This window comes from Amblyraja radiata, chromosome 3 (assembly GCF_010909765.2).
Source record: "Amblyraja radiata isolate CabotCenter1 chromosome 3, sAmbRad1.1.pri, whole genome shotgun sequence".
Classification (NCBI taxonomy): Eukaryota; Metazoa; Chordata; class Chondrichthyes; order Rajiformes; family Rajidae; genus Amblyraja; species Amblyraja radiata.
Genome location: NC_045958.1, coordinates 36,826,667 through 36,840,766, shown reverse-complemented (window position 1 = coordinate 36,840,766; position 14,100 = coordinate 36,826,667). Strand labels below are relative to the sequence as shown.

Sequence of the window (14,100 nt, the reverse complement as noted above, 5' to 3'; positions counted from 1 at the left end):
GAAATACAGTAAACCCTAATTATAACAGACCATAGGGATGGTGTCGGCAGCTCCATCCACTTTCACCAAAATCAGTTATAAAGGGGTCTGTTAAAATGAGGGTTTACTGTAATATGTTTTGAAAAGTAAAATTCACCTTAATTCATTTGCTTTATAATATTCACAATGCAAAAGATTTTGTGAATTCTAGAGAGGCTAACAGTTCATTACACCCAATGATGTTTACAGAATTAAATCTCTTCACTGCACTCTACCTCGAATCAATAGAGAGGGAGGATCAAAGCCATTGAGGTTTAATTCCGTATCTTACTTAACTTGCAGGATAGACATGGTCCAACTGAACTGCTCCTTCAGCATCATCAAAGCATTACCATGTTAATCAAGTCCTTCCTTTGCTTTTACTAATGCAGATCAAGATGTCAAATTGGACATCCTCAATCTCAACGCAATCTAGTTCATAGTTATTACTCGAAAAAGGTTACTGTTTTTAGGCAATCATTCTTTGAAAAATTAATTTTAAAGAAATTCTTCCATCTGAAAGTAGTTGAAGTTTTAGTGTTGTATCGAAAAGATGACTGGAGTTATTCCACCAATAAATGACTAATAGCATGCAAAACCCCCCCTAGATTTTCTGGTCACAGTTTCATTGCTGTTTATAGGAGACTGCTATGTGTGAATAACCTGCTGTGTGCCTGTAACATTTCAACAGGTACATTTCAAAGGTAAGGAGGCACTTTGGGAGTGTGTAGATGCAACTGTATCAATCTATTAGTCACATGATTTTCAAGCCTTGACCTGCTCTATCAAGATATATAAGTATATGTATTGGTTTATATTTTATACTTTTATTAGTGTAAATAAATTACAAAGAAACTGGGAGATATCTAATTGCAATGTAACGTTTATAATCAAAATATTTAATGTCAATTTACAATTACATCAGCAGCCACAGAAATTCATTAAAGCTGTTGATTGCCTTAACACCTCTCCATTGGGGCCAATGAGCAGCAAACAATTCAAGGCAGAAATGGATGCTTCAAAGTCAAAAAGTGCATTGTGACTACAGCAGATGATGAAGACATTCCAAATGTCACTGCTGATGGAGAAGAGATGACAGAACATGTTCAAGAGAAAGCATTGGGGAAGTCCAGAACAAGGGGTCACAGTTTAAGGATAAAGGGGAAGTCTTTTAGGACTGAGATGAGAAAAACATTTTTTACACAGAGAGTGGTGAATCTGTGGAATTCTCTGCCACATAATGTAGTTGATGTCAGTTTATTGGCTATATTTAAGAGGGAGTTAGATGTGGCCCTTGTGGCTAAAGGGATCAGGGGGTATGGAGAGAAAGCAGGTACAGGATACTGAGTTGGATGATCAGCCATGATCATATTGAATGGCGGTGCAGGCTCGAAGGGCCGAATGGCCTACTCCTACACCTATTTTCTATGTTTCTATGTTTCTATTCTGTTTTTCCAATGCAACTGAGGCTTTAGTTGCGGAGGGGATGATGAAGAGAAACACACTGTATCTCCAGGGGATCAGGAAGTATAAATTACACCTCAACAGGAGGAGTGACCACTCAAATATAGAAAATACATAGGACTATCTATCATGTATAAAACATAGAAAATAGGTGCAGGAGGCGGCCATTTGGCCCTTCGAGCCTGTAGGAAGGAACCGCAGATGCTGGTTTAAACAGAAGATAGACACAAAAAGCTGGGGTAACTGGGTAAAAGCTGCGGGTCAGACAGCATCTCTGGAGAAAAGGAATAGGTGATGTTTCGGGTCGAGACCCTTCTTCAGACTCCGTCTGTCTTCCAGTCTTCCAGACGGAGTCTGAAGAAGGGTATCGACCTGAAAAGTTACCTATTCCTTTTCTCCAGAGATGCTGTCTGACCTGCTTAGTTACTCTAGCTTTTTGTGTCTATCTTCAGACTATCTATTATGATTACCCCTTGGATACCACAGGCAGAAGAAAGCATGTTCTGAGTAGTCACATACCATAGAATTATTGAAGGCCACTTGCCTCACTGCAAGTCTTTGGGGCTAATCTCTTGCCCCACAGCCCTGTAATAGTTTGCTTCCTTTAAATAATTATCCTCGTTCCTGTTGAGCACTGTGACCGAATCTGCCTTGAGTAACCCTCCAGGTGGTGTATCACAGATTCTAATAACTCCCTACATGCAAAAAAAATATTTTCCTTAGTACTTTTGATTATATTGCCAATCTCCTTCATTCTAGATCTCTTGGTTCTTGACCATTTCCCATAGGGAATAGTTTCTACTCTCTCCAGGCCCTTTTTGATTTTAAATATTTCTCCAAGATCTGGCAAATTTCCTGTCTTTCAATTAATACAATCCCAGCTTCAAGGGGTAGGTTACTCATACAGTACAGTCAGTCTTCCCTGAAATCATTCCAGTAAATCTCTTCAGTACATTTTGAAGAAGTGGTTGTGGCACTCTTTCACCATTTACCTCCCCCACCACCCAACCTCTCCATTCTTATTCTCATTATTCTTCCTTTTGAAATGTGCCACTTTAGTGAATGGAGACTTTTCCAGTCATGGTACATCTTAAAAATGTAACAGTGAGAACCACATAACAGTACAATTCAGGGCACAGTGCACCATAGTGGAGTTCAAAACTCCGGCATGGCCACATTCCTAAGCAGCCCACCAAATGAAAATGAATTGTGCTCTGCTGAAACAACATTTGCTACCTCTCACAGTACCTGCATGAAAACACAATGTATGTTGCAGAAATAATCCAGAGCCATAAATTTTAATGGTGATAATGACAATAAAACTGGTCCTGCTCTGCAGTAATAATTCAATAATATGGCACATTTTGGACAGAATATGATTGCTAAAGCAGAATCATCTGCCACATCAATCTGCCACAACACATGCAATTTATTTGAATACTCCTGGAGGCAGGAAGGTTAAATAGGGCTACAGTAGAGGCGATTGAATGGCCATTTTACCTACCAATCAAGGTAAACCCCACGCAAGTTGAACAAGAAACAACCCCTAAAGTTGAGGTCTAAAAGTCAGCAAAGGCATCAAATGAGTTTTCCTCGATTGGCTACATACAGTGCAGAATTCCAGCATGCAAGTGTCACGCATGCTGGTTCCATCTCAAAATGGAAGTCAGTGCGAGTCGCATCAAAAATGCGCACGTCAAATTGGAAGCAAATCACCACAATGGGTGCTCAGCACAAGAGTTCTAACGGTCATGGTATGAACAATTATTTCAGATCCTTTGAAACAATAATTAATTGGTACAAATCCAATGAAAATATTAACCATATCTCTCAACAGCGATTTAATCATTGAATACCTGAAATAAATATGGTGCAAGTTTGATAGTTTAAATGGTCTAAGGTGATAAACTGTTCTGCTCATGTAAAAAAAGTCCAAATTGACCGCAGCCAATCTGAACGCTTCACAAGTGTGGGGACCTGAATCTATTCTTATCCAGTGTAAATCAAACCCGACACACGGTCAATTCACTAGGGCTTAGTTCTGAAAGCCAGAGGGTTTCCCGTGACCTGCGTGGGTTTTCTACGAGATCTTCGGTTTCCTCCCACACTCCAAAGAAGTGCAGGTTTGTAGGTTAATTGGCTTGGTAAATGTAAAGATTGTCCCTAGTGGGTGTAGGATAATGTTAATGTGCAGGGATTGCTGGTCAGCGCGGACCCGGTGGGCCAAAGGACCTGTTTCCGCGCTGTATCTCTAAACTAAACTTAACTAAACTAAACAAAAGCTTTTCACTGTATCTCGGAACATGTGACAATAATATACTAAACTAAACTTCAGCCTATTCCATATTTTAATATCCTTTATTATATCTAGCTGCACAGTCAGCATTCTTTGGTATTCACTTTTGATAAGACTTTCAGCATTAACCCAGTTGTGTGATACTCATTTTTTCCAGTTTAGGACGGGTATCAACAGCACTGGGTCCACATAATTGGGAAATTTGCAAAAAGGTTTAATCCCTAAATTGACTCAACCCAATCAGCCAAGTTTTTGGCTGCTTGAGGAATTGATGGAATCATGCAGTTTCTCTTAAATGTCCTACATAGTACGAATTTAATCCAAGCATTGTGCTTTCCTAAAATACTGAGAAGATTTTTAAATGGCTGTTGCCTTTCCTGAATGATATTAGACACTATTAGATCAGCAAATTATTCCATTCCATAATTTTTGCACACAGCCACTTGGTCTTCATAGTTGTCATTGGATTTTGTTCTGCCAGTTGATATATTCAATGGCACATAACAGGAGCATGTGATCTGCATCATGGGATGCAGCCTTAGGTCAGCATGTGAGTTTTCATAATCACGGTCTTGTGTCTAGGAACAAGCATTATATTCCCAGTGGTTAGATTTTAGCTCTGGCTAATGTTTTCTTCATTTAAAAAGGTTGCCATGGTATCATAAACAGCTGAAATACAAATTCTCATTATTAGTCTGCAGCTATTAGACTTGCCTACACAAGTCCACAGTGTCGATATGTAGTGTTTGACATGCAAAATGCTCCATTCCTGAGGGATCATAAAATGTAACTGCACAGTATATTCATCTACCATATGAAGAAATGAAGCGTGAAAGGCACAGAACAAACATAATTCACAATTTTTCAGGACTGGTTTAGATTCGTCCTACTTTGTGAAAGGTCATTAGCAGGAAATGAAGGTCACTCTTCCATTCCATTTCATCTAATTAACTGCCAATATCTTCCATGTGGTCACCCAAACTCCAAACAGTGCTTAAAGTAGCCCATTAAAAAACAACTAACAATCAAGCCATGTCGAATGCTACTATCAGCAGCAATCAGTGGGTTTCAATTTCCTCTTTTATATAAAAAGAGGAGCAAAATGAAGCACTATCAACACTTCAGATTGATTATTCAGTGAACCATTATCTACATCTTCACTTAGCAATTTGAATTTTAATCAAAGCAAATGGAATAATTAGCATTTCAAAGTATTTTGATACAATGAACAAAACAATAAGACTTCATGCACAAAAGACCCTAAAAAGATGGTACATGCAAGTCAACTAAAATAAGAAAATTTTAAATTGTAATTGCCAAAACCAGCTGCACAGTTACAAATGAAGGAGATTCTGATGTGATAAAGTTGTTTCTCACTTTTAACTTTAACAGAGAATACAGCACCCTTTGGAATGACCAAATATCCACTATCAAACTTATGGACATAGGTATTTACAGAACAGTTGTGCTGCAGTTAAAGCCATATTAATTAGCGGTACTGGAGAGAAAGAATTTATCCTTTAGAATCAAAGATAACCCCTTTAAAATTATTTTTTAATGATTACTGCATAAGAAAGTAGCCAATGGATACAAATCTTAATCCTATTTTGAATCACTTTACTAGGAATTTACTCTACAACCACCATATACAAATTTTTAAAACTCTTTTTTCCCATTGGCCTCTCATCTTGCAGTTGGGAAAATAATTGAATTCTCAATGAAATGGCGCAAATGTTTGCTTGGTGGTTTCATCAGTCCAACAGTAACTTTGTTCCCTCACTAATATCACGCAGTGTAGATCAGTATCACTCATGTTATGAGATACTTTGTAGCCTCTTCCATTTCTTCCTCAATCTTGAGTTAAGATGAAACTACCTATGCTGTAATGCTAATACAAGCCTTTGGATCTTAATCACTGTGCGTTAAGTTATTCCAACAACAGAAAACAACGACATGCAGCTCTTGGGAAATCGTGAGGATTGCAGACCAAAGTCCCTGATATAATTGACCATAAGATGTAGAAATGGTAGGAGGCAGCCATTTAGCTCAAAGATGTCCCCAATGGTGAAATGCGCTTAAAAATATCCAATAAAAATCCATGAGTTAATATTTCTGATTTCTAAAACAATACTCAGATTTTAAGAGTTCATCAAACATTGATGCTGGATGATAACGATTTCTTGCAATTATTTTATGGAACAAATTTTTTTCCCCCAATTAGTGACTAGGAACTCTTTCAGCAGATGCTGCAAATTCTAGCACATTCATATTAATCACCTCCAGAAATTGCAATTACCCTCAATCTTTTAGGCTCCTGCAGAGATCAAAACTTTATAATATCACCATAAGATATGCAAGTCTGATACAATGAGAACTATCACTAAAATTTACTGTAATGTTTCAACTGATCATTCACAAACATTTATAGCAATGATAGAGATGCAAATGAGATATCTTCAACAAAGCAAATAATAATGAATGGTAAGCTGTACGCTTCGCCAAAGGGAACAAGTTGACAACTTGGGCAAAGTGAAAAAAAATGCCTTTATCGCATTAATTCAAATTTTATTTTATACTGCTAATGTTTTTCGTGACTCTAAAAAAAAATCTAATCACATAATAAATACACATGATATGTGTATAAAATCATAAAATCCAACCAGACTTGCATATATAATGCCAGGAAAGGCTGCCCTTTGGATAAGAACTCCAGAACTCAGTCTCTTCTTAGCATGCCAAGTACAGAGATAGTGACGGGAATATAATAATCTGAACTATGATTCCACTTTTCAGGGGAAACAAAACAGTTTAGAGGCTTTTAATTGCACTACCAAAGACTATCAAAATGTTCCTGAAGAACAAAGTATTAGCCACAGATAAATGTAATGTTAGATGTTCATGTGAATGACAACATTTTTTTAAATAGGTGCAACCCTAATCATTCACTTTTATAGATATTTCTATCCTTAATGTGTACTAGTAGGACTTGATTTCATCAACGCACAACATTCAACTGCAGTAGCTAGATTGAATTGAGCAATAATTCATGCCTGTATTTTTAAATTAAAACCGGAATTAAAAATTAATGGATCCCTTTACACCTGATCTCCCTCATTTTCAATGTTAAACTGGCTCCAGCAGTGGTGAGGAGAGTAATAAAATGGGTATACACACTGTAAAGGGCAGACTTTGAAGACCACGTACCCCGATGATGGCGTTTAGCTCAGCCATGGTCACTTGCTTGGCCCGTTCCACTGCCTGCACCACTTGCTGTTGGTGCTGAAAGTGAATTTCAGAAAGCAAATAATGTCAGTTTCATTTGCATTCTGTCGAATTAAATCCTCCTTAAACATAAGAGTGAAAAGCTAACTGGTCAATGCCATATGTAATATTCACAGAACATATTTAACTGCTCAATCCAATCTCTTTTAAGTGGTTACTATGATAAATGAATCTCTTCAATTCAAACTTAAAGGACAAACCATAACTGAAAGGAAAAAATACAAATTAGCTGTAAATCAACGAAATCTGCAATGTGTTAATTTTCTTGGGTAAAAAAAAAATCTATTAAGAAAAAGCCGAACTTAATCTACAAATAACCAAGACTCACAATAGTGACCCACAACAAGCAACACTATATTATGTTATGAAAACCACGGTACAAGTAAATTTGTGAAACATCATGAAAAATGCCTCAAATTTTAATGTATTTCACAGCCAGAGATTGTTGAATAAATTGCCTTTGTTTTTTGCAGTATCAAATAGACAGATCTTATATTGTACCTTCTCAGTAATGTACTTTCTGTAAATTCACAAAGGCTTACAGAAAGATCCTGTGTACCATTCTAACTAGACATTTACTAATCTATACAATTAAATTAAGTCAGGTACTGAAAGTGTACCACATGCAATACAGACTTTCAACTTAAATCACATGCTCTGTGGCACTTAGAATAATCTGCTGAAGCATAAATGCAAGTCCAAGTACCCTCATTCTTAGTATGCTCTTTAAGCAGCAAGATACAGTGAGGTATAAGAAACTCAGAATGAAAAGTACACGATGTTATAACATTATATCTTTAAATTCATAATTCAATTATAGACAATAGACAATAGGTGCAGGAGTAGGCCATTTGGCCCTTCGAGCCAGCACCGCCATTCACTGTGATCATGGCTGATCATCCATATTCAGTATCCCGTTCCTGCCTTCTCACCATATCCCCTGACTCCGCTATCTTTAAGAGCTCTATCTAAGGTCAATATTTCAAAATGTATTACAATTAGTCATTAAATAAAGACTGGGGTCAACAATAATATTATACGATTTGTTCACTGTACACCACGGTTTATATATGAATTTAAGCCAATTAGGCAAGTTTTAAGGTTTTAAAGCAAGTGAAAGGAACTAATGTCCATTTTGAGGTCTATTCTTAGGTACTCCTTTGCGGGTCTGAGTTAAAATAAGGAAATTGGCTCAAAAAATAAAAAACTCCCCTGAATTAAGCCAAGTACTGTCCACACGATCAGCATCAAAATAAAATAACAAGATAAGCTGGAACTTACCTCCTGAGACAGGAAAGGAATGACCTGGGCACAAATGGCATTGAGTCTCTTGACAATTTCAGCCTGAAAGACAAAAGAATAAGTAGATATTTGGTCAATAGTGCAGTACAGTTGAAAAAATATATAATGGGAAAAACAAAAAGTGCTGGAGTAACTCAACAGGTCAGTATCTGTGGAGAGAATGGATAGGCGATGCTCTGACCCAAAACACAATCTATCCATTTCCTCCCCAGATTCTGCTTGACCCGCTAAGTTCAGCCAACATGTTCTGTTTTAATCTCATTTAGAGCTGAAAATAGAATGGACTGCAAACTTTTCTAATTGTGCAATTAATATGAAGTAAACACTGATAAACAGTCAAATCAGCAAAAATATTTTTGTTTAATGTCTAATTTCAGACTGAATCTATACTTGTATAAATGACCGGAATAAAATCTTGAGCAAAAACTGTGCTGCAGGAAATCAATTGGCCAGGCAGCAGTGTGGAGAGAAATGGAAGACAATTTTTTTTAAAGTCGGAACCTTTCCTCATTCTGGAGAAGGGGCCCAATCCAAAATGTCTTCTGTCCATTTCCTCCCCAGATGCTGCATTGATGAGTTCCTCCAGCATTTAGTATTTTTGCTGAAGAGTTCCATTAAAACTGAAGTATTTTGACTCCAACGTAAAATCTTAATGCACTAATAATTAAATAATTATGCACATGTATTGAAATATAAATAAGTGAGAACATTACATCAGCAAAAATCTGAAAATGTTGAACGTAGCTTTGACAACTAACTTTTAAAAATAATTATATGGTTAGCAGTGAAGGTGAGCAGTCGAGCAGTGCTTTCAGCATTGAAGGTGAGCAGTCGAAATGATATGCAGATCTTACTTTGCAACGTAGACAAAGATTTTAATCTGCAACAATTAAAATCTGCCAGAGGAACTCAGTAGGTCAGAGAGTATCTGTGGAGGGAAATAGACAAGATTGTCTATCCTACTGAATTCCCCTAACAGTTTATTTTTTTCTCTCATAATTCCAGCATCTGCAGTCTTCATTTTAATCTGCAACTTGGGAACGTGAGACCATTTGTTGAAAGCCACCAAGGTACTTAGAATCCCAACAATGGCATCATCATACGACGGTTAGAATGGAGTGGACTGAAATGGCTTACTTAATACAAGAGAAACACTGACACATACAAGAATTAAAATTCACAAGATCATAAATCCTGTTTTCTGCCTCATGGTGTCCTTATATACATTGGGGTCTGCTGTTTCCACTAGCTTACAATGTTTTATTCAGTACAAACACAGCAAAATATCAACGTTTTAGTGCAAATTATGTACAAAGCAACACTGGTTTCTGTAATTGTTTGCATTAATCTATAACTCCAAGGCTCTCCAAATAATAAAACACCACAACACTCAGGTAAATCAGTTAATGTGGAGTACTTCTACACACTCCAATTGTTTTAATCCATTTGGGGAGGCACTAAAAGTTAAGGCAGCCTTTCTAAGGTGCAAACACATCAAAGATATTAACGAATTAAAGATACATTGCAATTTTTTTTTCTTTGCTATTTTCCATAAATTTACTAAGAAATTGACTGATGTGCATTGTTTTTCCAGAATTTTTTTCCCTTATTTTCAGCTAACTAAAATGGTTGAATACACTTGATTAAAAATATTTTAGTAATAAACCAATTTTCTGTTCCTTTAATCCATTGGAAGATTGAAGCTTGATTTAGTTGTTTTGTTAAAAAAAAAAAAGTTTTTAATTTTTTTTCCCCCAATGCCATTCAGTATGTAACAAATAAGCAGAGTGAAAAATCAAAATCACAAAAATGGGAGCAGTAATGGACATATTTATACAGTAGAAACTCTTCCCCCTTAAGATTGATGAAGAAACCTTTTCAACAGAATCATTAGTGCTTCAATCGGAATACTCCAATTTAGAAAATTGATAATTATTAAAGGCAAATACAACAATATTCCTTAAATGCCCAGCTGACTGCTATTCTTAAATTACCAAATTAAACATTCAGATTGAGATGTCACAAATTTATTTAGCAAAGATTTACTGCACGTCATGAAAGAGGAATATACCCTGATGCCATTTTGTCTGTAATCAATATCAGAATTTTGGAATGATGTTATCCTTTGATCTTTGCTCCCATTGTTAGGTCATCTTCAGAACCTTGATGAAGTAACAGCTTTGTATTTATTGAATCCTAGAAATTACTGTAAAGAACACTACCAGTTGGTAATTTACATCCATATTGAATCTTTATCTGGAGCTATCAATGTTTATCCCACTTTTCCAGCCATTCTCTCCAACCTTTGCAATTAATTAATCAATTTCCTTTTAAATGTTTTCATCATGTTCAACTCTCCTATTTCTGGTTAAGGTATCCATCAACCTGCTGCATTAAAATATATTCCTATAAAAGGTTTCTATTCTCGAATTAAGAGTAACATTAAGTTTTGCCGTGATTATTCTTTGATCTTAAAACCATATCTTGAAAACCCATTACATGCTTCTTAATCTCTCTGTTCCATTAAAACAGCTCGAAGTTCTAAATTAACCTTCTCCTAATTAATCTTTCCATATTGAGATCATCATTCCAATAAATGTGCATAGTACAATGTTTATTGATCTTATTTATTTCCTATAAAGGAGTGCTCAGAACCTGAACTAATCAATTAACTTTGATCTATCAATGTTTATTATCAATGCAACATAACTTCCAATATGAAGGGAAAAGTGCACAATGACTTTATTGACTTAGTTCCTGGCCTCAAAGATTATTTTTCGAACTGGTGCGGTACTACAGACAGCAATTAAGAGTATGGCAACAGTAATTTGTTCTCTGGTGCATATACTTGATGTCTCAAGTATGAATATATTCATCAATGGGAAAAATGTCAACGGTAAACTCTGGTTTTGTGTTTCACCTTCTGATCCTCCAGTTATTAATTGGTCTCCTTGAAAAAATTCCCTATCTCTCAGTACATCACTATCACATTGTCCTCCTCTGTTGCTCGGCCCACCTTGTGTACTGCTCGTCCCTTTGTGCCTCAACACTAAACACTGCTCTTTTCCTCTCACCATGTTTTTTTTTTAGCTTTTGCATTTTGACATTTTTACATTTGCATAAAAGACCAGATTACCATCTCAACACCACATACCACCCCGTGCATATATTTATGCCAAAAATGGGGAATGAACAGATGACATGTTGGGTCAGGACCCTTTCTCACAAGTTCATCAACCCATCCTGCATTACCTCCCCGTCATGTATTACACTTTTTCTCCCTCGGGACTTGTGTATCAAAAAATAAAGATTGTCTATTTCATACTTTCATTATATATTGCTTACATATGCCCCATGATCTTCTTAACTCAACTGTAATTTCCAGCTTGGGGAAAAAAACGTGGAGGTTATGGGGAAACTCAAATCCCACGTCTCTGATGTTCTATTCCCTGTAGTCACATTCCCCCTCGCGAACAGTACATCTTCTAATGGAAACAAAAGGGACTGCAGATGCTGGCCTTTTAAGCAAATAAAAACTGTGGAGGTACTCAGCGGTTCAAACAGCATCTGTGAAGGGAAACGGGCAGATGTTGTTTTGAGTCAGCACCCTTTGTCAGACTGATGGAAAATAAGGAAGATAGCTCACAGAAAGATGTGAAGGAAAGAGATAGGGCAAGAGCTACCAAGTGGTAGATGGATCTAGGTGGAGGGGTTGATTGGGGGAAGAGATGGGTGAAAATGGTACACAAGGCTGGAGGTGGTGTGGAGCAAATTGTAGAATCTAATAAGAAAGGAAGATGGGGAATGAGGAGACAGAGGGAGAGATTGTGGGTGGAATAAATAATTGAGTATTCGGGTAGAGAAAGTGGGTGATAAGCAGAAAGAGGAGGTGATGGCGAGGTAGGGACCTGGCTGATGGGGCTGGAATAGTGGAATGAAAGATGTGCGCAAGAGTTGGTTAGAAGAGACGGAAAGGGTAAAAGTAACATGAAAATGGAGAATTCATTATTCATGATACTGGGTTATAGGCTATCCAAGCAGAATACGAGGTGTTATTCTTCTAGTTTGTGTGCACCCTCACTCTGGCAATGGAGGAGACCAAGAGCAGACAGATTAGTTTAGGAAGAGATATTTTCAGTCTCAAGGGATCATGATATCCTGCAGGCCTTGGCACACAGTGCAAGAGTTCGACTAGTCTACGCTTTGTCTCACCGATGTAGTGAAGGCGACATCGAGAGCAAGTAGTTGGAGAAGGTGCAGGTCTCACCTGGAAGGGCTGTTTTGTATCCCTGAATTATGGTGAAGGAGGAGATTAGGGACAGGTGTTGCACCGACCACAGTTGCATGGGACTGTTACTGGGAAATACCATGAATGTATGGGGAGAGGCGAGTGGATTAGGGAGTCACTAAGAAACCAGAAAGAGGTGGGGAGGGGAAAATGTGACTGGTGGTGGAATTGTTTTGAAGCTGACAACAATGTCCAAGAAAGATGTGTTGGATGTATAAACTAGTTGATCTCCAGTTATGCTTAACACGAGATTATGGAGACAAAATATCGAAATACGTGATTGAATTAAGCATAGTTCAAAAGAACCAAATCTAAGACAAAGAGAACAAAAAATGTGTTATTACATTATGTAGTATATAACAGACATTGAACCTCTGTCCTTGGATCCCAAGCTAACGACCCCTGGTAACTCTTTGGTGCATTTTTTCTCCAAATCCAATATCATTTTTTCTTTTGCATGCTGTTCCCGGTACAATATTTTTTTATAAACCACGCTGTCAATTCTGAGGTTTAATTCTAGTTCTTTATTCCACAAACCTTAGGAAAAAGCAAAGTGCATTCACCCAATCTATGCTAATGATTTTACACACGTCTGCAAGATCATCCCTCAGTCAGTGCATTCCAAGGAGTCAAGCCCTAGCCTTACCAACTTCTTCCTATATCAGGTCCTTGAGTCCTGGCATCATCCTCTGAAATCTTTTCTGCACTCTTTCCTGCTTACCGGCATCTTTCACATAACAGGGTGACCAAAACAGAACACAATATGCAGGTGCAGCCTCACCAATGTCTTGTACAAGTGCAAAATAACATCCCAATTTCTGTATTTGGTGTCCTTGATGATGAAAGCATGAATTCAAAATGCCTTCTTCACCACCTTGCCAATCCGTGTCGCCACTTTTAGGAAATTATTTACTTGTACTCCGTTTCTTTGTTCTATAACACTCCACAGTTCACTGCGAAATACCTACCCTGGTTAGTTTTGAGAAAATGCAACACCCTGTACTGATCTGAATGAATCTCCATTTGCCATACCGTGGCACATTTACATTTTATTCACCGTCTTATGATACTGACTTGCAAAATTACTAACCACGCCTTGTATATTTTCATGCAAATCGTTGTTATAGAGGGCCAACAACAAAGGGCCCAGCACCAACCCTTGGGCACACCACTAGTTACGAGCCTCCAGTCCAAAAAACAACTTTCCACCATCACCCTCCATTTCCTTCCATGAAGTTAACTCTGTATCTAGTTAGCTAGTTGTTCCTGAATCCTTTCTCCCTAGATGCCTCTAAGCTCTATTGCCACTTTAAATCATCCATTCATTCCCTAGTCAAGTCACGAGTGTTTTATTGTCATATGTCCCAGATAGAACAATGAAATTCTTACTTGCTGCAGCACAACAGAATATGTAAACATAGTACACTGTAGAGCTAATAGGACTTGATGT

The 14,100-nt window shown here is 37.4% G+C and overlaps 1 protein-coding gene across 15 annotated transcripts in view; it reads right to left on the bottom strand.

The window, feature by feature from the left end:
* The window catches only part of LOC116970921 (transducin-like enhancer protein 4), a 119,849-nt gene that overhangs the window by 64,359 nt on the left and 41,390 nt on the right, over positions 1-14,100 (bottom strand). For 6 of the 15 annotated variants that reach the window (XM_033017602.1, XM_033017603.1, XM_033017607.1 and 3 more), the window contains exon 5: positions 8,342-8,404. In XM_033017602.1, coding sequence (XP_032873493.1) covers positions 8,342-8,404 — 63 coding nt within the window. Of the gene's footprint in view, positions 1-6,952; positions 7,058-8,341; positions 8,405-14,100 lie in introns of all 15 variants that reach the window. The other 9 variants (XM_033017597.1, XM_033017598.1, XM_033017604.1 and 6 more) reach the window with 2 other exon arrangements.